The sequence below is a fragment of the Amblyomma americanum genome, chromosome 5 (genome assembly GCF_052857255.1).
Source record: "Amblyomma americanum isolate KBUSLIRL-KWMA chromosome 5, ASM5285725v1, whole genome shotgun sequence".
NCBI lineage: Eukaryota > Metazoa > Arthropoda > Arachnida > Ixodida > Ixodidae > Amblyomma > Amblyomma americanum.
Window position 1 is genome coordinate 146,360,235 of NC_135501.1, and position 25,185 is coordinate 146,385,419.

At 44.9% G+C, this 25,185-nt stretch overlaps 2 protein-coding genes across 2 annotated transcripts in view; one reads left to right on the forward strand and one right to left on the reverse strand.

Moving 5' to 3' along the window:
* Window positions 1-25,185, reverse strand: part of LOC144132810 (sulfotransferase ssu-1-like) — an 82,200-nt gene that overhangs the window by 21,990 nt on the left and 35,025 nt on the right. The gene's annotated exons all lie outside the window — the stretch shown is intronic.
* Window positions 1,812-5,196, forward strand: LOC144135130 (uncharacterized). Its single transcript, XM_077667881.1, has 4 exons — window positions 1,812-2,003; window positions 2,793-2,854; window positions 3,208-3,424; window positions 3,698-5,196. The coding sequence occupies exons 1-4, from the start codon at window positions 1,813-1,815 to the stop codon at window positions 3,711-3,713; spliced, it is 486 nt and encodes a 161-aa protein (XP_077524007.1). The 5' UTR covers window position 1,812; the 3' UTR covers window positions 3,714-5,196.

Genomic DNA, 25,185 nt, shown 5'->3' on the forward strand with positions numbered 1-25,185 from the left:
ATTAGTCACAGGGTATTGTTCAACATACTTTTTATTCGTTATTTCCTTGATTACGATTACGCCTGTCGCAGATTTCGTAAATAGCACGAGTAGTTATTCGGAGTAAAGTATACTAAATTGGTCATCTAAAGCTAAGCAATTTCTTTGCAAACTAGGAAAATAGCAGCTGTCGCAAAGAATCATCAGGTATATATTCCATAGCCCCAATCTGCACACGAAGCAAAAACGTCTGGAGCAGTCATTACTAGAGATTCTGGGGAGCTCCCATCCAGCGCCAAGCCGTGCGGCCTATCATGTCTGGTTCTGTAGTCTCCCAGTCATCATATTTTTATTGTAACAGATTACGTCAACGCGCCTCATTTTATTGTTCGAAGCACGATAACACGGGCAAAGTGGCCAATGCATGAAATGGGGGAAGCTATACAGTATTGTGCGTTTTTATCGCGAAGAATTTCAAGTTTCTCCGCCTCAACCGCTGGCTCGTTTGCGCTGAAACTGCACACAGAGCTTGCGTATTATGGTAACTTTTGTATCGTAGCAAGTTTGACAACGGTACTTACCGAGTTGAGCCGTGGATGATACGAAAACGTAATCGTCTCCGTAGAGTTGGCCGAACCAAAACCCGCAGACGACGTTTTTTCGCTGAAGGGCCGCAGGGGCGCCGTCTGTTTTCGGCAGTGGAAAACGTCACCACAAGGCCGCTGAGGCGAGCGTTGCAAACAATATTCTTTGAAAGGTAAAGCCTCGTTAAAACGGTTGTTCTGATATTTTTTCGCCAAATTAGCCTAAAATGTTGTAAGCACTTCAGTTGAAGCAGACGAAACAGCCGGAACGGCATATTCAAAGGGCCCACGCTTCTTGCAACGCTAGCCTTGGCGGACTTGAGACGCTTTCGACTGATTGTAACAGATGGCGCCACTGCCGCCATTCAGCGAAGAAACGTCCCGTTTGTTGTGACGCTTTCGACTGACGAAAACAGATGGCGCCACTGCCGCCATTCAGCGAAAAAACGTCGTTTGTGGGTTTTGGTTCGCCGATCTCTACGTAGACGATTACGTTTTCGCCTCATGCACGGCTCAACTAGATAAGTACCGCTGACAAACTTGCTACGATACAAAAGTTACCATAATTCAAACTTGCTACGATACAAAAGTTACCATAATACGCAAGCTCTGTGCCAGCGGTTGAGGCGGGGAAACTTTTGGAAGTCTTCACGATAAAAACGCACAATAATGTACAAAAGGAATTCTCTACTCTTTTGGGCAACATGATAACGCGGTCACATGCGCACTGATGTTTCATTGAGTTCAGTTATAAGACGACAAAAAGCTCTGAAAAAATAAAAGGCGATCGTAGCGGTTCAGAACCAATCTGTGGCTTTTTTCTGCACCTACGCAAGTTTGTCATTGCCATACAGAAGGTGATGGGACCGCACAGCTGACACAAACATGCCCAACAATTCTGGACAAAAGCATTTTCGCGCGGGAAACCTTGTATGAGGTCATTTTTTTCACATAATGTGATACTTCGCTCTAACAATCAGTACCTCAGCAGAATGGCTAGTAGGGTGCCGCCCCGGAAGAGTTTATTTGCACGACAAGAGGCCAATTTGCACGGCAAGGGGCATTATGCTAACTTTTTTATAAGAACACGCAGTGAATAAAATAAACATTGTTTTATTCTTTCATAAAAGTGTATTTTACTCACACTGCCATGAAGTAAAACAAGAAGGACATTCACTTTTGCAAATAACTGCTTTCGTGGGTAAGTTTTGTTGCCATGAGGGCGCGCTGGCAGATGTAAACACTGAACATGGCGGCCTTCAAAAAAACAGCTGATCCCACGGCTAGTTCCTGCTTTTTTACGCGTCGTCTGATATCAAGGTTCTATTTGGTTGTCCAAAGTGAGCGGATAACAATTATCAAAGCCAGTGAAGGTCACGGGCCTCCAGAAAGGAACCTGCACGAAATGTCGGGCACGAAAATCGACGAAGACAACTTGAGGTAAGCCTGTGTTATTGGTTTAAAGATGCCACATGCCAAGCATATGATTTGGGTTCTGTTTCTTTCACTTTAGCAAATACAAGACGTCCACGAAGCACGGCTTGTTGGATAAAATCAACTTTTTTGGCTTCATAAACGTCTGGCACAAATGATTCAGTTGGGAAGGAGCAAGAACCAAGCAAGGCGGTTGGGCGCACGCTAACAACCTTGCTCGTTTTCGGTCGTTCTTGGCTGTGCTATAAGTTGCTGCAGCGCAGCACACGCATATGTTCCTGTAAAAACATTTTAGCCCGAACTCAGAGCAAAGGTTTTTCCCTGTTATTCCCTGCTTTCGAAAAGCGGAGCAGAAACTATTCCCTGTTTGTTTTCCCCGCTGTGTTCGCTGCTGCAATTCTCTAAGCGGGAATTATAGTCTCGAAATGGCGCCAACACGAAGAATGCCGAGCGAGCAAGAGCTTATCATAATAGAGTTTATGGAGAGCCATCCGCTCTTGGCTCGGGCTTCTGCCGACCTAACAAACTCATACACAGCTGTTGAAAAGCGCGAGCTGTGGATCCAGCTTGCGTCGATTCTCAACAACAAGGGGTCGGCCGTTTAAAAACATGATGTCTGTGCCTTGCGCCTTGCTAGCACTGTTTATTCCATCTGTGGTGTATTTTAGCCTCGGAGGAGGTGCAGGAATGCATAGACAAGTGATTGAGCATTATTGATTGCTTCTCTTTTGCTAGTGCTCTTTTAGTTTCATGGTTTGCCAGTACCAATCAGCCGCACCTTTTACCCTGTTACAGCAGAGGAGATGAACGGGGAGCCTCAGCAAGTTGTCGACAAGACACACGGAGCCCCACAGACCGTGAGTTGGCTTGCCATTATTCAAGCTCCATACTACCCTTTCTGGCAGCTGCTTGAAAGTAATAGCACTATACTCTCTGGCAGCATTTGCAGCAGTAGCCAAAATACTGCAGTGATTCTACAGTACACACAAAACTATCTCTCTCTGGCTTTGCCACGCTGTGCAGAATGTTTATTTCTCTTGCAATGAGGCTGTGACATCTCCTAGCAGTCTAGCAAATGTGCACATGAAATATGCTACAACAATGCTGCCCAAGATTGCTGTCCTGTATATTTATGTCAAGTCCTCTAACACATTGTACCCAATGTTTTGCGTATTCCACCACGTGATGAGCACATTTTCTTTCCCGACAGCTACACCGGTGCCCTCGCCGCAGCCCTCACAGCAGCACACACCAGAGCCCCACTGCAGCCCTCAACGCGTGCCACGCCTAGCCTTCTTGGGAAGCGACGGCGAGACGATGGGGCCAATAAGGTGCTGCACCAGATGCTGTATGAATCGCATCGTTTGGATTCCCTTACTGATGCCCGGAACCGCCAGGACACTGCTTTTCAGCAGAGTATGCTGGAGGTGTGTACTCGCTGCGCACACTGCACTTTGAAGAGTCGAAGCCGTCACCTGAAGCATAAATATCAGTGCTCTCTTTTGAGCACCTCTACTTCTGTTTTGACGCCTCTTGTGGGAGGTGGTTGGGACAGCTGAGTTTATGAAACTGACACGATTCTTCTACAACCATACTTTGTCCAAAATATCTCAGCACCTGAAATTTTACATAAAGCTTAAGCGAGATCTCAAAATTGGTTGTCAGTAATAATTTGTAATTGGAAGTATTTTTACATGCAGGCCATATGGGAGGTGACAGATGCTGTGCAGGCATCAAATAGGCAGCAAGAGCTGCTCATCCGGAACGTGAACCTACTGACGCTAATCTTACAAAAGCAGCTTGAGCCACCTGCACCACATTGAATTGTTCATATTTATGTGCATTATTTGCTTGTTTTTATTTTTATGAAAGAACATCTTCATATGTTTATATTTATTCAAGAACATTCTTTACTGCTCTGCCAGGTGCAAACTCATTGAACTATTTTTAGTTTGCTTGTTAAAATTTGTTTTATGTGTTTATATTTATTTACATTGTCTGCTTCTCTGTCAGGTTTCTGTTTTTGTATTTATTCAAGATCATCTCTGCCAGTGCCATAGCATCATTTTTTTTTTCTTGTAAGCTCTGCAGGCCCGGATGCTTCACACTGTTTATTTTCTTCCAGTTATGTAATTTAAGCTCTGCCAGGTGTGAAAGCCTTCTATACTCTTTTATTTGTCATTCCTTTCAAATGTTTACCTGCAGCTGTGGCAGGTGCACAAGGTGCAATTTCTAGTGCTTGTTTTCTTTCATTGCAATATGTGGGCAAGGGCAATATGTGGGGCAAAGTTGTTCTGAAGTGACTGTAGTTATGAAGGGCATCATAATATGGGGATTCTGGATAAATTTTGAACACTTCGATTTTGTGTCTGTTAAAGTTGTTTGCATGTTCCTGAGTCGTTTATTTTTCGCATTACTTTTCCTGCTTTTCCGTACAGTGTCCATTGTGTGGATTGTAACATGTTCTATCCTCAGTAGACCCGAGGAAAAATGAGGCTTGCCAGCATTCGTCCAAAGTCACTTCTGAACTAGTGTTGAATGCAGGCAAAAAAAAATTTGGCGGACGCTTGAGCTCCGTCTTTAAAGGTATGATGCAACAATGTTAATGGCTCTCGTTTGTGGGTCCCTTTACAACTTCAAACGCAGCCATGTTGGCATCATCGTCTGTGATACTCGTGTGTCTTTTACACGTAACATGGTTTTTTAGTCCAGTAAAATCTACGAAGAGCAATGTCTTGTGTAGCACTTGCTATGCATGCCACCAGTTATGTAATGTGTTTCAGCAAAGTGCAAACCAGGGCTACATCGAGCCTACAAGTATGCACAACATACCAAACCTGTGATTACTAGCATTCAAGCTGGCAGTCAAGATGAAGCTTTTTTTTAAGGGCAAACAGCGCGTAAGACTTAGACGGAAAGTAAAGAAAACATAGGACGAGTGCTCATCCTGTGTTTCCTGTGCTTTCCGGCTATGTCTTTCGCACTGTTCGCCTTAAAAATGTACAGCCAACTCGCCCGTTTGGCCACAGTGTAAGATACAACTGTTCTTGTGCAATCTCTGCGCAGCACTCGACAAGGCATATGCAAATCACTGTTGATGCTGCATTCTTTTGTTTCCCTGCTGTGTGTTACAGTTGGGAAACTAGTATGAACAGCTGTGGCGAAAAAAATTATTGTGACCAATTAATAAACGTGGTGCAAAAACAAACGCTTTACTGGTGCCTAGCAGTGTCCACACCACACTTTTCCCTCGTGCACATTCGTCAAACACATAGTTACCGCAAGCAACTGTTTGCCTAAGTGGGCAGGTTGATGTAAGCAACGGCGAAAGATTGTGTACAAGGATGCATTTCACTTGTTGGACGAGCTGTTTCGGCGTGTATTTCAACTTGAGAAGGAGAAAGTGCAGTAGCTGTGCGGCAAGCTTGCTGATGCGCTGAAAGGCGTACTGCACTGCACTGCTTGGTGACCACTGCCGGTGGAGCAGCAGTTGGTGTGTGCACTTCATATCTTGACACTGGAGGCTTTCAAGCACACGTAAGAAAAAGTAATTTACAAATGCTGGAATGTGGCTACCAGTGGCCAAGGGCATCATATCACACAGGGGCTCACGCACGAACAGAGGGCAATGGCACTGCCCGTAGCAAGAGTGGCTACAACTCGCCACGCCAGCACGGCGAGTCATTGCAGCCGCAGCTGCCAGATGGTCTAGGGCTTACTGCCGGTGGTGCTGCTGTTGCCGCTGCTGCTGCCGCTGCTGCTGTCGCCGCACCATCTGCAGGTGTGCTTGCCTCTGCGGACGGGTTGTGCCAAAGAGGCCAATTATACGGTCTCGCATGGCTCTACCACGCAGGTAGATCATGCGGGATCCTGTCCCCGCCAAGTACCCGGCAAGCAGAGGTGGTCCATTGTTGTCAGGGTCATCAGTAGTGTCGTCTTCGTCTGCAGCCAGGGCTTCTTCAAGACAGATGTTGTGCAATGCAGCACACGCTGCAATGATGCCCACCACCCGCTCCGGCTCGTAGTGGAGTGTCCGGTACCTTTGAAGGCACCGGAAGCGGCTTTTGAGAACACCAATGCAGCGTTCTACAACACATTGCATTGAGGCGTGTGCTGCGTTGTACTGCCCTTTTGCAGTGTTTGCACCAGGATGCCCCGACACTGGTGTGAGCAGCCACGGCTCCAGTGGATATCCACTGTCTCCTGCACGACCAAAATTTGCAGTGAAGTGTGTTGTTGCCTATGTAAAACTCTGTAGACCGACTGTTCGCGGTCGCGAAAAACAGTCTAGAACCGCGGGCATAATTAGGTGTTCAACGTCATGCGTTTTTTCTTGTCCGTGACGCCATTGCAGCTTCCCGTGACGCAACTTTTCAAAATGACGCCGGCAACCAATAGGAGCGGGCATTTTAGAGCGCTCTCAATTGTAGAGCGGTCGGAGCGAGTTCCGTAATCCGGGCCCAGGACACCCGACGGCACTCCTGCATTTTTTTCTCCAATTAACGTTTTTGCTATAAACAAAAGCGTTCCCCATTTGTTTTCTATGCCAGTCTTAAATGTGCGATGCAACCGATGGAAACATATTTAGAGGAATATTTTGCTGCGCATCAGATGAATGAACCATTGCCTGTAATGTTTCCAGAACAGTACCTTAACGTTATTTAATTCCCAATATTTTTGTCTTGGAATGTTGGACGTTGTTCTAGTATGAACGTGGGCAAAGATCTACGACTCGTTAGTTTACATTTTCCTGTCGCACCTGTTGAAGAACTTCTTTGGTAGCTCTTTTTTCTCGCAAAGAGATCTGACGTGAGGATGGGCTAGTGTTCGAAGACTGCAAATAAGGGAATTTGATAGTGTTGTAGGGGAGATGTGCTGGCCACTTTCGCTGCCGCATCAGTGCGTGGGAGTCCAATATTTTATGTTGTGTTGCAAAATACCAAAGGGTATATTTTCGATCAATTTTCGGTGTTTTCGATATGTTCCCCCTTGCATTGTCAAAGACATGAGAGGAGGAAGAACAAAACTATAAAAAACACATTCACTAGGTCGTCAAACGGCGACAGCAATTTCCTGCAAAATAATGGCTCGTTATGGCATTTCTCCTTTGTCATACTGCTGAAATAAACGTCTAGAAAGCGCAATAAAAGCTCCTAATATTTAATGCATTCATAGCTGAGATCAGCTAATAGAGAGGCAGCCTGCGGAAGAACGCCATTATATTGCACAATGCTTGCTGCTTTGGTCGGCATCCAGTTGTTTTGATTTGAACTACTTAGCAAATAACCACATTCTCTATGGTGGTCGAGATTGGCTGGCGAGCAAACAACAAACTACAAATAAAGGCAGGGCACACACCTGATTGCCTGGCTCCTGTCATTCTTGTCATATCTCTTGCATCCTCTGCGGTTCACCAATTGTCTCAAAAAACTTGGCCAACTTTTCACCATTTTACCCTGCTTAATTGGAAATGATGCAAGTTGCTTGGCAAAGAAGAAGCCTTCGCTATTCCTCGAACCTGAAGTGTGCCTGAAGCAAGCGAAGGAACCTGTTTGAGGAGCAGCCCATAAGAACTCCACAGTCGCGGTACTTTTCTCTGAATGTACAACGTTAACCTAAGAATGCATACATAGGCAAAGTACGCAGGTGTCTTGAAAGGTTTAGTTAATAATCATTGTTCTGTCGCAAGGTATCTATGAATAGCCGCTGAGGGAAATCATAATATGCATTTTGTGTATTTTATTGTATTTTATGTATTTTAATGCGATAAAAAGCAGAAGTTACTGCATGGGTAGCGCTATGATACCGTATTATTCCGTGCTACTGAAGTCATTTTGAAAAATCGTTCCGACATGCAGAAAACTATTGTGGACTACTTGGCGATTTTTTTCGTATCAAGAAACTGACAGCTGTAATTATTCCAACCCAGAAAGACTACTCTAGCAATAACCGGAGGAAGAAGATGTCCTAAAGAAATTAGACTACGCATGAGGCCGGCTGCAAGCTCACCGATTAACCGTACTATCACGATCAAAAGTTTACTGGACATGAGTATATGGAAGAATTTTTATTTCAAAGCAGTCACATAACCCACTCGCCTGAAATTTGTCGAGTATGAGGGGACGTGCACGCTCTATCGGATGGAATCATTACCACAGGACTGTGTGGCTAGGCAGACCTGCAATGGCATTTGTCCCGAAAATAGGCGTCCCGTAATATTTTGATTTCGATAGTGTGTCCTTTCCTCTCCCAGCAACTCTCACTTCGTCAGTGCCTCGAGAAACAAAAGGACCTCTGTGTGGATCCCCTCCAAAATACCCCCCAAAACTTATTTGCAACAATCTATTACATTTAAGAATCTCTGTGCCCTTCCTGTTCCCGACGAATCACCCTTGAGTTCCGCGTTCGTCACCGTATACACTGCAATGCAGTCCTCGGCCCCTGACCGCTTGAATACTCCAGACCCCCCAACCCTGTGGGAATCTGGGATGTTCCCTCTTATTTTGACCCGTTGCCGTTGAACCTCCCCATTGCCCATACCCTCTGGAACGGCATGGTGTACACAGCAACAATGTGTACAGGCACGCACCATATTGATGGGGACGTGACTATTAAAAACTTCAGTATCACGACGGGCGAATCAAGATAAACGAACGCTGCTTTTTTGTTTTCATCCTCGGTCATAAGAAAAGAAGTCATTTGGCTCAGCTATGCGGACTTCGATTTCACAGTGCTGAACACAAGGACGTATATATAGAGTACAACAGATTGAATACCTGTGCGGCAAAAAAAAATCAAACTCTTTAAGCATTTAGTTTTGTGGGCTTTGAATAATGTAAGCCAGCATTGAAAGCTCACTGGCATATTTCTTTTTCGTTCTTTGAAGTTTTTCCGTCATGCCGCCCCACCTGCACTGTCCCTTATTTGACAGGAGCTCATTTACATCACTCAAGCGACAACCGTCATGGTGACTGTGGAAGCTGAAAAGAAGGATCTTGTTTACGGGTATTCTGTTTCACATATTTCTGCGGTCAGTGCCTGCAAAATATCCTGTCGTGCCACTGGTCTTAAATTGAGCGGTTGTCACTACATGTACGACAAGCGTTGCACTGCTGCACTGAAAGTGCTGGACTCTTTTCTTCTGTCACCAGTATATGTACCGGGCGGCTTATAGGCGTCCGCCCGATTTCCTCGTGGGTTTATGCGGCGCTGTGCGCCACAAGCGAAATGCGCAGATTAGAGCAGAAAAATTTGTGCTCTCTCCGGGGTATGAGATGGCGTAGTGTAAACACGAGCGAGGAGAGGCAGTAAAGAGTCGATTTGACTGTTTCTTAAAATTTTGACAAAAATAGGGCTTGTACTCTTTCGCAGTGTATGCGTCACAATAATAATAATTAATAATGGTTTTTTGGGGGAAAGGAAATGGCGCAGTATCTGTCTCACATATCGTTGGACACCTGAACCGCGCCATAAGGGAAGGGATAAAGGAGGGCGTAAAAGAAGAAGGGAAGAAACAGGTGCCGTAGTGGAGGGCTCCGGAATAATTTCGACCACCTGGGGATCTTTAACGTGCACTGACATTGCACAGCACAGGGGCGCCTTAGCATTTTCCCTCCATAAAAACGCAGCCGCCGCGGTCGGGTTCGAACCCGGGAACTCCGGATCAGCGTCACAAAGAAAAACAGAAAGCTTAAAAAACAGTAGCATTTTTTTGCATTCTAATTATGGTGTCAAAACACCGGACTACCAGTACTCACGAGATAGGTGCTTCTCGTCGTTCATAAAAAGATGCCACATATTAACAGGACGAAGGAATGGAGCACTCAAACTTAGGCGCCAGCTCACAGGTGTCTATGTGTTTCTTCAATTTGCTCTGTTAAACCTGCGGCGCACCTCTTGTCAAGAGTTTGGAGGAACGATTTGTCCTCCGGTGCTTGTATACTGAAAGCTGTAAGGTGCATTCTTTGAACTTTAAAATTTGTAGACCTTCCAATAAACCCCTTGTTCTCAGTTTTCTTGCTGGTGACTGTATGTGCTTGCGTTCTTCTATCTTAAAGGACGAATTACTACTGACTCGCAACGGTTCTCACTCTGCTGAAGTAATTTTATTCAGTGTGCCATCTGTGGTTATGTAATCCAGGCACGCCAGGACTGTGCGCGCCTTTGTATGCGCGTTCTCATGAGGGCGCATGTTGCATGCAACTGTGGCTGCTTTCTTTATTGTGCAGCGTGCCCTACACTGCAGAAATTATTTTCCCCAGTTCGCACTGACCTAATTTCAATTTTATTTTGCCGGCACTACTTTAGGTTCCCAACCTGAAACAATTGTCAGCATAGCACAAGTAATCTGCAGTGACCTTTCGCACTCAAGCTTAGGAAAGCAGTTGCGTTGCTAATACCACTCACCGATGCTTTATTGCGGGCAGGTAAGTATGTCAATTCAGCCATGGTCGTTTCCTTTGGCGGCGATATGTATAACACCGACTTTGTCTAGAGTATAGCTGGCGTTGGGCATCTTAGTAGACGTCTTAATGTGTTTTGTGTTTTGGTCCAGTGTTTATTTTTTATTTTATTTCTAAAAACCCTTGAATGACCTCACTGCAAGTGTATTGCATAGGGGAGTGGCAAAAATTGAAAAATGAAAAACTGAACAGTTAAAAAAAACTTGAAAAGCAGAATCGTTGCACAATTTATCTACATGTGGCTGAACAACAACATGCAGAAAGAACACAGTGGCAACAAATAAATAGTGTGAAACATAAAAATCAAGTGCATTACGGTGAACATAACAGATCTAGAGATTTACAAGTCATTTTCATTTTTTAAAAGTTCGTGAAACACTGTCGGATTAATTTCATTTGCGATTGTAGAAGACAGCCGCTTCCAGTCAATAATAGTTTTGGGAATGAAATATTTAGCAAAACCTGAAGAATGGCATGTGATGCGTTTGATTTTGAAAGGATGCTCAGGGTGTGGGAAGTCTGCTGACGATGAGTGAAAGATATCGTCATGAAGCAAAGGATAATGGTAACCTTTGTGAAAAAGTGTTAAAGGGGCCATGACATAGTCGTTCTTCATATTTCAGTTTTTTGCTTCAGTAACTAATACAAGATCTTATGATTCAATTTCCGAAATTTGGCTGCCCTGGACGCGCTGTATATTCCAAAAAAATGCGATCGAAATTGTGACCGGGAGACTCCTCCCACCGGCAGCGACCACCATATTGAATGCTCTCGTGACGTCATTACGGTATGCACGGAGCAAAGTCGTCTGCTCTCGTTGCGGCAATATGCGCAGCGAAGTCTCATTCCCCCCTGTACCTTCGCGGGCGATCGAAGTAGCAGTCGTCCCCCATATATGAATGACTGGTACCGCAAAAGCGATAATAACAGTAACGCAGTTTTTCTTCGGTATAGGTAGAGTCCGGTCACACTATAGGCCTATGCGACAGCGATCGACGGTCGGTGGGATGGTCGGTATGCAAATGCCGTCGCTGACGCACTGGTCTGTCGCGCTAGACGGACGACGACGCCAGCACGATCAATGACCGGGTATCGTAGCAATGTTAAGTGTAAGCTTAGTAGGAACCAGAAGTTTGGTGGGGACTAGTTGGTATGACATTCTATAAATGCGAGAATTTTAAAACTTATTGGACCTCATGCTAGCCACAGCGACATACGCGATGTGCGTGCACCAGCGAAGATGTGCTTTCAATCAGTGCCTGCGCATAGAACTGATCGGAGAGGCAAGCGACACAGGCAGAAAACACACGACGCTCTCGCTCTTCGCCGTCGCCTGGGCTTGTGCGGCCGAGCGAAAGCTTCACGCCCGGTGAGGCGATGGCCGGAAAAACTGCGCTTGTGTACTTTATCCGTATCGAAAAAAGCGAAACAAGCGGCTACATATCATATGTTCCCACTTTCTTACTAATCAGCGAGTAACTCTTGCCATATTCTTGAATTTCGGTCGACGCTGGACCGCCAGCCGCTTTCGTGACGAGGCCTAGCGAGTACGCAGGATTCATGTGTGTGATTTCGGCGATTGCGAGAGCGAATTCGCATGTTTTAGCTCCTGCAAATAGCTGTCGAGCGTAGCTTTGGCTACAGTGCCCTCAAAGCGACGACTCCCTATATCGAAGCTGACGCGTGTGCACTTAGGGGGAAGTGCCGATATGTGACCCAGTCAGCATAGCAGGTGAAGAAGGCAGCCGGCAGCAGCCGTCAGTGTCGACTGTGTACAACAAATCTAGTTGTTTTCATTAATTCAGGTAACGTCCGAACGTATTTCTAGCTAAAGCGATCTAAAATTAAATTTTGGTTACATAAGACAAAGCATATACAATTAGCGGGAAGCGCCGGTATCCTACGCAAAGCATTTCCCAAGCAGCAGCATCGGCGCTTATTGCAGTGTTATCATGATGTGTAAATGAGTAAAAGCGCATTTTGTGAGCAAGAGTACTTAATATTTAAAATAAGGATAACTCACCTGGCGTTTAATGCCACGCAAACGAGCACTACTGTTTGCGCACAGCCATGTAAACAACCTCAACGCGGGGCTGCAGTTGTCCTAATCGTCGCACACCTGGGACACAATGCGCACGCACAGCAAAACGCTAAATGCTGTGCTATTATTTTGAAGCACTCATTTAGACGGCGGGGACTATTTATCGGTGCGGACAGTGAAAGCATTCGAGTCTCGTAGGGTTTTGCAAGCGGCTTGGTTCCTGCAAAAAGGTTCTACGAGTCGAATGAAGTGTATGTTCGACTTACAAACGCGTACATGCAAAGGGGAAGTCGTCGCAATCTGCACTTTACTCTGCTCCTTTAGTGCCTCAAGGTTACTTCAGTGCCACCATTTGATAATTTGAGTTTAATTATCGAGCCGATAAATAGCGGACAAGAACTTGGTAGCTAGCTGCAAAACGCCACGGATTCACGGCGCACTTCGGCGAAGGCATGCACGGCGTCTGCCGCTTTCCACATACGGGAGCACTTGGCTGCTCAAAAGAGGCCTCACTCATAACTTACGAACAGCATGCTTCTAAGCGTAAATAATAAAGCAGGGGTCCGTCGATTTCTGTTTCCTCAACAATCGTAAAACGGGTGCCACGAGCAAGTCCGCCTTCCCAAGGATCACTCAGCTCGCGTACTAAGTTGAAGGCTTCCCAAAAGAGAACACAGAAAATGCATTTTACGCAAATGCAATCCTTACGAGTAATTTAATTTTATTACCTTAAAGGCTTCACGCAGGTATTACATAAAGGCTGGTACAAAATTTAAAAAAAAAATCATTTTTTATAAACGATGCGCGAAGACCCTTTCGCGGAATGAAGGCTGACAGGCGATAGTTGCGATGTGGTGGGGAAGATCGTTTCAGTCGGTTGCTGTCCTTCGAATGAATAGCACCTAAAAGATGGTGGAACGTACGGACGCGTGGGCCGTGAAACTGCAACGGGGTGCCCTGTGCAATAAGAAATGTGTGAAGCAGATGCGTAAATCTAGGGTTCCTGACAAAGTGATAAGGACAACTTGTGATAAAGAGAAAGGCAGCGTGCCGGCGAAAAAAAACGACGCTACAAATTTCACTCCTATTTAATCTACCGCCACCTGGTTCGGGGAACGACATCAAAAACAAACCTAAATAAATTATTTGTGTTACAGAAAAGGGCAACAAGACATGTAGCTGGAATCAGTTTCATAGCCAACACCCGTCCTTTGTTCCTTGAACGTACATTACACACGATTCTCGATTAACGTACTATCCTTGAGTTTCATCCCCACAGTGAAGAAATTTCTGAAATCCCCAGTCAGACTTATCTTGAAAAAGAAAGTTTTACAAGGTCTATAGAGACCAATGGGATGTCTCCAGTACCAGGCCAAACTATGGATATCCGACACTATACTTTCTTATGATAACCATTTTTAAACCATTACAACCCGTATGATACTATGTACCCGCCTTACGTCCCAGAGCGTTTAAGGTACATTTTGTACAAATAAATACCTAGAATTCGACATCACAAAACTTTTTGTTTTCTCTTTATTGTACATGCAAGAATAATTTTCGTCATGTCACATTTTCATTGGTGTGTACTTTTATTGTATGTTTCATCCCGTGTATGTATTAATTTGTCTCGTGCCTGACAAGGTGCTGTATGCCGTGCCTTTGTGTGGGGCCTGAGACACTTTCAAGCTGTTGCTTTCCAGCCTTTCGTCTGGGGTCCCTTTCCCTTGTATTAGAAAGGTAATAAAGCTGACTTAATATTATTTTTAAAATTCAGATTCAGGTTTTAAGGACGAACTGCTGGCATTGTCTGAGTTACAGAATATACGTACCTATTGGCCGTGTTTCAAACCCTTCGAGAGCGCTAGCAATTGACATGCAATTGACATGGATGCAATTATGCAATTGACATGGATGCCGGATTGCCGATGAGTATTCTAATTTCTGTTGTACCAGCGTCGTGTAAGCGAGTACTCTTACATGGTGAGGGGCATTACGGAGTTGGCGCCTTGTTTACAGATGAGATTTCCTTCGTCACTTGAGCATGCCAAGGTAAATCACAAGGAAAAGAGGCAGCTAAATGTTTATATGAAGGCGCAAGATCTATTGGGACGCAAGAAATATATAAATATAGGGTTACGGTGGCAGTGAAACCACATAGTTTTACCGTTGTTGTGGTTAATAGTCATTAATCATTTATTGCACCTTGCTTCTAAGTTGGTTAGGTCAATCTCTAATGATTCGTGGTCGGAAGACTTCACAGGTTGATAGATAACGCAGTCGTCTACAAACAAACGAATATGGCATCAAACCTGGAGGAACAACTCGTTGATGTAATTTAACAACAGTAAGGGTTCAAGAACGGCCCATTTGCCAAGGCTTCGTTCTTGGACCGGGTAGCCTGTAGTGGATATGGGGTGGTATTGTTTGCTGAAGCGAATTGGAAACTATTAGAACGAACAGATTTGATCCATGCGAGTACGGTTGGACGCAAATTTAGGATGGAAAGTTTTAGGAACAAAACTCTACGCGCAACCTTGCCGAATGCTTGCTTGTAGTCAAGGAAGATGACGTTAGTTTCATGTTAATATCGAGGTTTCTGTGCAAATCTTGAAGAAAAATGGTTAGCTGAGTTTACAATGACAAACTCCCTTTACCATTTCGCCTTGACGAACGTCGCCGTAGACACGCAATGTAAAGCGCTTCCATATAAGTGTCTGTTTGAATTTTTCCATACATTAACAACTCTGCCGCAGAGACGCACTCACATTTTAGTAGGGTGGACATTAATGGGGCATTGTTGGATCGATATACCGCGAACTATTCGCAGCCTCTTTGTGTTGAAGCCGCAGCGTGTGCTGCCTTGCCTAATAATTGGAGTGGCTCTTTTATATATATATATATATATATATATATATATATATATATATATATATATATATATATATATATATATATATATATATATATATATATATATATATATAAGCTTTACGTTTTCCTTTTCCTTAATATGCACGCTATTTTATTTCTATTTCTCACATGAAAGGCTACTTTTCTTGTTCTAAGCTACATTACTTTCATGTCTGTGATGATTTAATAATAATAATAATAATTGGTTTTGGGGGAAAGGAAATGGCGCAGTATCTGTCTCATATATCGTTGGACACCTGAACCGCGCCGTAAGGGAAGGGATAAAGGAGGGAGGGAAAGCAGAAAGGAAGGAAGAGGCGCCGTAGTGGAGGGCTCCGGAATAATTTCGACCACCTGGGGATCTTTAACGTGCACTGACATCGCACAGCACACGGGCGCCTTAGCGTTTTTCCTCCATAAAAACGTGATGATTTCTTCTAATTTCTCTTTCCTGCTTTTAAGCCACCCTTACTCGAGCCCTCACTTGCTCGTCATTAGAGTTTGTGAGTTGCCGCCATCTAGCGGGAATGTTCGCTACAGTTTGCGCCAGTCACAATAGCTGTCCACAGAGGGCGCTACCCAGCCATATCAGCCTCTATCCTAGCGCTTTTAGAAAATACAATGGGTCATTTTAAGTTAATGTGGATATAAACAGCGTCTTTTTAATCTGCAGAAACGTGTTCCACAAAAAGAAAGAACGGCATTTCAACAAGCCCCGCCGCGGTGGCTCAGTGGTTAGGGCGCTCGACTACTGAACCGGAGTTCCCGGGTTCGAACCCGACCGCGGCGGCTGCGTTTTTATGGAGGAAAAACGCTAAGGCGCCCGTGTGCTGTGCGATGTCAGTGCACGTTAAAGATCCCCAGGTGGTCGAAATTATGCCGGAGCCCTCCACTACGGCACCTATTCTTCCTTTCTTCGTTCACTCCCTCCTTTATCCCTTCCCTTACGGCGCGGTTCAGGTGTCCAAAGATATATGAGACAGATACTGCGCCATTTCCTTTCCCCAAAAAACCAATTATTATTATTATTATTATTATTCAACAACTTTATGCCTGAAACTTGAACGCGAACTGTAGCTTCACGTCTATATGAGGTATTCGTTAGGGGCAGAGGATACTTACAGAACTTGACACTTAAATTGCAAATTTTATCGGCGTATGGCCGCTGCTAACATATCGCCGCTTTTGGTCGCTATTAGAGACGGTGTACAGCAAGCGTTGGATGTTGGTGGGTATAAGGTGGTGGCAGGTGACGCAAGTAAAAGTTAATTATTGGTCACTAGAAAACGCTTCGCTGCTTTGGATATGGGTTCATGATTATTATGGTGATGACAAAGGTTCCAGAACTATTTATCTAGTGCTGTTGCAAACCATTTCGCCATTTTTATGCGAATTGAAGATTCAAGCCAGCAGCATTATAAAGTTTAGTTTCCTTTTTTGAGATAATAAACTAGCCACGTGCAACTTCACTGAAGCGCTAGTTGCTTGGTATGGTGGCGCCATCTACTATTTTCAAATAAAAATAGAATGGTGAGAAGCCTGCAGCATGATGGGAGAGGTGGAACCACATTAGCCGTGCCATTCTAAATTCATTCTTTTCAGCCGCGCTCAACGTTAAGTGTGCAGTAAGAAGGGCGGCGCAAGCAGTTGTCAAGAAGGAGCCCCGTGGTAATGGAAATTGCTGGCATCAGCCGTCGAATGGAATGCGCACATATTTAGCATCTGCTTAGCATCTTTCCATACACTGTTTTCTGAAATATAAATTGAAACAGGCACTTCCTGCAACGAAACGTTTAGTGTATGCGTGAGTTATTAGACCCAAATTAAAATATGCCTGTACGGTGTGGGACACATGCACAAAAACAGATATTCATGCATTAGCTAGGGTTCAGACGATAGATGTTCGGTTTATTTTTCCTAAATTCCCAACTGCAGATCCACCAACAGCCTTAATGAATGATCATGGCTTACAGGCACTAGAAACTCGAAAAAATCTGCCACTAAAAGTTCTCTTTTTGGTTAAGAAACACAAGTTATCTATATGCCCAGACCAGCTACATAAAACCACTAGACTCGCGATTAACCAGACATCATCATGCGAAGTATCTAACCCCTTATATTTCTTTTTCGTTGCACACAGCAGCAGAGTGGTACCAGCTCCCACCGGATTTTTAATGAGCATTGCATGACATGTTCTTTTTCAGTCTGCGTTTGAATCCATCCATGCATAGTCCATTTTTTTCCCTTTGTTTTGCTTCATGTGCTAAGTGTTCATTTTGCTTTCTTTCACATTTTATTTCCCTGCTACTTGGACGTAGCATGTTAATTAATTAAGGAGATTTTCTGGTACGAAATTTTCCCTGTGTTCAATTGCCTATTTTCTCTTAGAATCTCTGCATGTCCAGCCTTTAGTTTTTCTTTTTCACTGGTGTCCGAAATATTGAATTTGCATGCTTTCATGTATCTCCCGTCCTTCTTAGGACTACCAAGGCTGGCGGTATTGAATAAACAAAAAATAATAAATAGAAACTCAGCTTCGTGCTATCCCACCAGAAGTCCACGCTGACCCGATGGTCCTTGATCGAAATCGCATAGGGTCGTCATATTCGCATCGCCGGACTTGTACGATGCAGCTGGTTGTTCATCGTATCGCTGTATCTCAGGGGGCCATCTTGGAGCCTGTAATCTCCGCGTGTCTTTCACCTGCCTATCTGGCACTAATACACCCTGGTCAATACAAGCCCGAATGCTCTCTTTGTGAGGCTCTGAGAGCTAACTTCGAACGCATACTCTTCATATGCCGAGAACTCCAACCACCATATCACTGGAACCTCAGAGACCTAGAAGGTTGGGAGATCGCGGTCTCTAGATCAGAGCAGGCCTCACAGAAGAGGCTAGTGGATTGGGCGGAGAAGGTCGCCAGAAGTTACGGACTGATGGTCACCAACCGGGATTATGAGCCAAGCCAACCAAACCTCCCCTAACGCCTTCCCTTACTTGGTTCATCACTAAAGTTTTTACCTAATTACTTTGAGCTTGCTAAGCCCCTGTCGGACTAAGTGCAGTTGCCTCTTCCTATCATGAAGCTTCCCATCTGTATGTTGGGGCAGCACTCCCCCTCGTCGGGGGAGTACGCCCCCCGCTACTATAGTGACAGCGGTCTTAAAAATGCTATTTTTCTTCCAGTCTGATAGAAAATGGACGAACACTCATGCATATTTACTATTCCGTAACGCCGCAAATTGAGCGCAGACGGGGCGAAACACAAAGGCGCCCGTGTGCTGTGCGATGTCAGTGCACGTTAAAAATCATCAGGTGGTTGAAATTATTCCGGAGCCCTGCACTACGGCACCTCTTTCTTCCTTTCATCTTTCAGTCCATCCTTTATGCCTTCCCTTACGGCGCGGTTCAGTTGTTCACGGAGATATGTGAGACAGTTACCACGTCATTTCCTTTCCCCAACAACCAATTTATATTATATTATTATTATGAGACACACACCATTTGACACTATAATAAGCAAATACATGGCCCTCATCACTTCAAAGTCACCCTGAGAACCACTTAAAGTTGGCCTCTATCAACAGATTGCGGCATTCTAACGATAAAGAGATCACAATAATTAAAAAAGACGCTTTTATAGCCTTGAAAAACCCAGAAATTAAATATAGGTCTCATCATCGCCTCCGGTTTCGCAAGAAAAATTGATACATCGATGTCGAATTTCTTGCCCGGGTCCCAGAGGCTATACCAACCCGCCATTCACTTCAAAACGGCAGCGACCAATCCTTCCTGGTTTGACGTCACGAATTCGAATCCTGGGGCGGGAAAAATTTTAAATTCAGATTTCTCAGCCGTTAATTGTTTCTTTTCTTTGCTGCCGGACAAACGTTAACATAGAGAGATAAAGCCAGGGAAAGAATTTTTGCAGCCAACAACAGATAGTAGACGAGTCTAGTAGAGTAGGGCTCCCCGCTCCACATAAGTACCGCGGGTGCAGCGGACAACAGTGCGAAGCAGCTGTCCTCAGTATTCGTTTAAAAGAAATGAGTGGCAGATTTCAATGTACTTCTACTGCGTACGCGGTATAAGCGCCTAAGGAGAAAATGCCGGCTTGTGTCTCTGCGTGGCCACCTAGGGAAGCCTCCGGCGCAAGCAGCCAGCCAAGCCCGCGAAGCAGTGCCAAATTATGGTTTGAAACTGGTAGACGCTGCCCTTTCGGCGCATACTCCAGTCCCATGTTCATTTCGCTTGTGATGACTGTAAAACCTAGAGCACTTCTGAGTGCCCATGGTAGTCAATATATGCATTATTTGCTAGCGTAGAACGTGCGCACACCATTTGGAATGCACAGGCGTGTTACGCTAACACTGGCCGTTTGCTCAGGTATGCTGATGTTCATTCAATAGAACGATGTAATCGACAGCGGTGCCCCCGCAAGGTTACAACTTACAAGGCACTGCTTTTCTCTGAGTCCATGGACCAAAACCTAGAGCCGTTGCGTCGAACTTGTCACTCTAACAGCCTGACCTTCAGCGGTTGCTTCAAGAATAGCGTAAGCACCGCAACCTGCTTTACTGGTTACACCACTCGTTATGCGCTCTCGGTGGTCAGCCCTCGTAGAGATGAATGTAAGGATACACAGTCCAAAGCCATATTTCTTAACCCCAGTCATTACTGCTTGCTTCTAAGAGGGGCAGCTGCCCTCCGTGACGTCATCGACGATACCCATGAACAGAGATGGGCGAACCCTCAGGAGGGCGTCCTCACCCTCACCTCATGAGGATTTCACGCGGCGAGGTGAGGGTGAGGGAGAATGGGCAGATTAAAATACGTGAGGATGAGGGTGAGGGAGGGAAGACATGATGAGGTGAGGATTAGGGAGGGCAGAATTCAGTACTCGAGGGCGAGGGTGGTGACCCAAACCGTACTCCGGGCTTACGCTTTTGCCTGTGCCGCCCGTTATGAATTCTCATTTTAAAGCGCTACTTCTCAGGGTGAAGATCGCGGGGAAGACGTAGTTTCTGCACTCTGGAGGTACAGGAGGTGAACACGAAACTCGGGTGCAGCAGACTTTCTTCGTCGTGGTGATGTACTACACCGCCGAAAAAAGTGCTCTTCTAGCTCAAAAACATTTTTTTCTTTCAATTGTGTAAATTATTCGGTGAAACGACCTGTATAGTGCTCTAAAAAGGGCTCACTAGCGGGGCCGTGCGGGTGGTGCCAGTCCAACGGGTATTATGGTACCGCAGTCAACATTTTTATTATCAGCCCCGAGTCTGTCGTATGATCAGAGTTTATAGTAAAACACGTAGAAATTATGCCTAGTAAGACCGTTGAATTCGAAAATTCTAGGCTTTCTTTGCCGCTACGAAGTCACATTTCAGCTAAGTGAGGTTTCATAGAATTGGCTGCAGCGCAAAAAATGCTTTTGCGAAATTCCACTGTCAAATACAACCTGTTGGCGGCGTTGGTGTGAAATTTTTTTAATTCACGCTGTGAGTATACTGTTCAGTGCAGTAATATCTTCTTTCTATATTCTACTTTCTCTGGAACCATGGCATAGGAAAGCGGTGCCGCAGTGTGGTGGGCAAAGGCGACCACTGGGGTCTTACCATGAAAACAAAGCAGTATAGCTTAAGTACCTTGGTCTGAATCATCGCTCGCTACGCCTTGCATTGTACGATGCGCTAAAAAATAAAAAGTTGTACTGCTCTCCAAATAACATCAACGTCTCTTGGTTTATTTCTGTCCGACCTGTGACGGCGTAATAATAATAATAATAATAATAATAATAATTGGTTTTGGGGGAAAGGAAATGGCGCAGTATCTGTCTCATATATCGTTGGACACCTGAACCGCGCCGTAAGGGAAGGGATAAAGGAGGGAGTGAAAGAGGAAAGGAAGGAGGAGGTGCCGTAGTGGAGGGCTCCGGAATCGCGCGCCTGATTTTATGAACCAAATTTCTAGCAGACATGGTAGGTAATTGAAACTCAGCGTTTGAGTGAGGCGTAGAAGTGCAAGCATAAAAATCACGGGCGGTCTCGCTTGGGATTAACCATGAATTATTGTGCACTAGCACCATTAGTCCTGTTTTCATTCACAGATACCTGGGAGTCCTTATTCGGCTCCAGGCGCAGAGGTGCAGCGGTTAAGCTACGCGCCACTGCCCTGCGATGGCAGGTGCTGCCATCGGTGGCGCTTGTGAGACCTATGTTGTTTCTGAGGAATCTCTCGCGACTAAACGCTAAATTGAACTGCCACGGTGGGCAGTTTGCTCACAATCCGATGAGCAGCTTGTAATGATTTCACAACGTTACTTTACCAAGATGGCCCACTTGCTAGAAGCAGGTTTCGGGCAGACAAACAACCACTTTTCGGAGGATTGTAAGCAATAGAGCTGTAAAATGGCAACCACAGGAATCGTTCACTCCAGACTCGGGGAGTTAGTGATTACTATTATTCAGCGCAAATGCTGCATTTTAGCGAGCCATTTGATTTTCAAGTGGCCTCAATAATGTTTTATTTTAAGCGGCAGCATAAGGTCCTCACTGCAGCAGAAAGCCGGCACCGCAACGGGCGATGACTCTAAAGAAATAAAAAAATTCAAAAGCTGGGGGAGCGGGATCTTAACTCGCGGAGGCACTAACAAATCAGTTCCGCTGGCCGCTACTTCGGACCACAACGCCGACGCCACAGCCTTTCTTTAAAGTAAAACATTTATAATATTGAAAATACATTCTATTTACATAAACTAAGTTATTTACAAAGCTTTTAGCATACACACGAAACACATCGCAAAAAGACCGCAACAGACAGAGCAGTAGACGCGAGGTATAGGCTGAGCTCATCACCAAGAAGGATGGACACTCCGATTTTAATTCGGTCGGTTCATACATTTCTCTAATCTAAACAATCAGTTGGGAGAAATCCTAACATCCCGCCTGTACGAACTGCCAAGCTCTCGTGCTGTGCTTGCAATGTAATCGTCTTCGTCGCGTAGCCGCGTTCACGAGAGTTGTTGTTGAAAGTGCCAGCCTCTCACGCTGTAGTTTGAGAAACGTGGTCTTCATCAACGTCCATCCGTGCGCGTGGAAGCGTCATCAGACGAACATGTAGCAAACCACACGAAATGGCGGAAGATTAGAAGCAGTGAAATTGAAAAGACCCAGTGCAATCGCAATGTCGACTGATTTTAGCAATCCATTTTAGCACAGTGGGCATGGCAGCAGCAAACTAGGCAGCATTCTAAGCAATCCTTTCTGCTTTGCCATCCAGGTCAGTGATTCCAAATATGCACGTTGCTGCAGGAGTGACGATCGCTTTCTAGTGCTGCTGCCCTGCCCACTGTGTGTTCAGCGTTTCCTTTCTTGCGTGATCGCATTATCAAAAGATCTGTTGTCTTGTGGCGGTGTTGAAACAGATACTCGCCCGATTGAAAAACAAATGATATCGGGATGGTTAGAAGACCAGAGCAAGATCAACTCAACAATGGGGGCCCTGCAGGCGTCTCAAAACATAACTGACAATAAACTTCCCGGTTTAGCTCAGCGAATTGATGGAACTGAGAAACAGTTGTCGGGCCTCAATGTCTTATCCGCGAAGGTAAAAGACATGGAATCGGCAATACTTCAGTTTCAGGAGCCGCTTAGTACAGTTAGGAACCAGACAGACGATTCAAAAACCAGAGGCAGGAGAAATAACCTGATTATTTACGGAATAAAAGAGTTCAGCGAGGGGATCTAGCGAGGATTTTGGAAAGGAAGTAATTTATGGTGTGTTTTTTTTTTCTGGAACAAGGTTTAACAGTGAGTGGCGTCGAAAGATGCCACAGGGTGGGTAAAAAAGAAATAAATTAGGCGCAACCAGTCGCTTTGAAACCCCTCGACTTCTGTGAAAAAAATTCACTATTATGCTCATGCTGTTAACTCAAAAACACCAAAATGAGCTCAATATCATTAGCTGAGGACTTTTCTAAACGAGTTAGGTAAATGCGAAAACAGCAGTGGAAAAGCTGTGAGGAAGAGGGAAAGACGGCGACAAGCTTTAAACCTATGATAAGTTAAGCGTTAATAGCGTACTGTATGGTTGGGATGAAACAAGAGCTTCTCGCTTAAGGCTTAGAAAGAAATCAAACAAGCCACTTCAGACCCTGAAAATACTAAACTTTAATGGCAGAAGTGTCATAAAAAAATAGAACTGAGTTGGAGGCCCTTCTGCTTTTGCACGACCCTGAAATAGCGGTTTTGAAAGAAACTTGGTTTAACAATAGCGTTTGACAGTGAGTTCGTTACCACTGGCTACAGTTTGTACCGAAAGGATCGTGATGGTAGCGGTGGAGATGTCAGCATTCGGTTTCAATCATTCCTGTGAATTTTACCAATGCCTTATGTATTCAATGTAGAGTGCATTTTTTGCACAACGGACTAAGGAAATGTTAGATATATTACTGGATAATAACGGCCTGAGGGGCGAGTTGGTGCGTAATGAAATAAACGGCGGCGCAAACAAGGACACTAACAAGAAAGAGACACCACACGCGCACAATACCAAATTATTATTGCGCGGAAAGGTGGCATATTTAAGAAGTCAGCTCAAGCATGTGAAATCGCATTATTGCTACAAGCCCAGCACGTGGAAAAAGCAGCAACATCAGGAAAACTAACAAGATATTTTAACCCCTGCTGAAAAAGGTAACAGATTCTGATAAAAGAATTAAAAAACTAAAAGGGGGGCCATCTCTTAGCAAAAGCAGTGTCACACAATCGTAGCAATAGCAGAGTCATACATGAGAAGCAACAGCAGTCAGACTGCAAAAAACCAATAACAAATAACAATCGTATCAAAAGCAGAGTCAAACAAATGAAGCAGAAGCAGTCAGAAACCGAAAAACAACAAACGCTGAAATATAAAGCCAATAACAAAAATTCTCCTAAAAAAACACAACAGACGGCCATTCGAAAAGGAGAAAAACACAACAGACGGCCATTCGAAAAGGAGGGCTGAAAAGTCGCACTGAACATGATGTCACAAAAAACTATCAAGAAATGAAACTTCATTTCTACGGAGGGATACCGAAGAGTCGCTAACACATGTGCTTCCCTTCTTTTTAGTCATAAAAGCCTCAAGAATTTCACGTGCCACCTGATCGCGACTCCTGCCCAGAATCCTTATTCCGTTAAGCCTTGGCTCACACTTGCATTCTTTACAATGAGGAGGCAAATTCGACCCGCCTCCGTTTTCTATCGATGTCTGATGCTCCCGTGCCCTCTCAATGCAGCGACCCGTTTCGCCTATATAGACACTTCCACACGTGAGTGGGATTTCATACACCACTCCGACGGCACAGGATACGAAATTCTTGCCGTGCCTCTTTTCGCACAGCGATTTCTTCTTCTGGCTGATCCGTGAGCATAACCCGCTCAGCTTTCTGGGCGCGGAGAAAACGACAGGTATATCGAACAGGCCAGCAACCTTCTTCAAGCTGTGCGCCACTCGGTGTATATAGGGGACCACTTGTGGTCGCCTCGATTCCGGCTTAGTATGGGATTTTTTTCTTCTTGCCTTTAATTTTTTGAAGGAGGGTCTCTGCTACACTGCAAACGAGAGAACACGGGACGCCAGCCATTAGAAGCCTTTCGATCTGATTGTTGAAGCTAGCCTCAGCCATGTTAGCACAGGACTTAAGCAATGCAAACTCGAGGCAAAGTGAAACGATAGCCCTTTTAACTGTTTTTGAGTGCGCTGATCCGTACGGAAGCAGTTCCTTTTT

Coding starts and splice junctions, on each gene's coding strand:
- LOC144135130 (XM_077667881.1), top strand. CDS start 1,813: ATGGCGGCCTTCAAAAAAACAGCTGATCCCACGGCTAGTTCCTGCTTT. Junction 2,004..2,792: donor ATCGACGAAGACAACTTGAG/GTAAGCCTGTGT, acceptor ACCCTGTTACAG/CAGAGGAGATGAACGGGGAG. Junction 2,855..3,207: donor CACACGGAGCCCCACAGACC/GTGAGTTGGCTT, acceptor CTTTCCCGACAG/CTACACCGGTGCCCTCGCCG.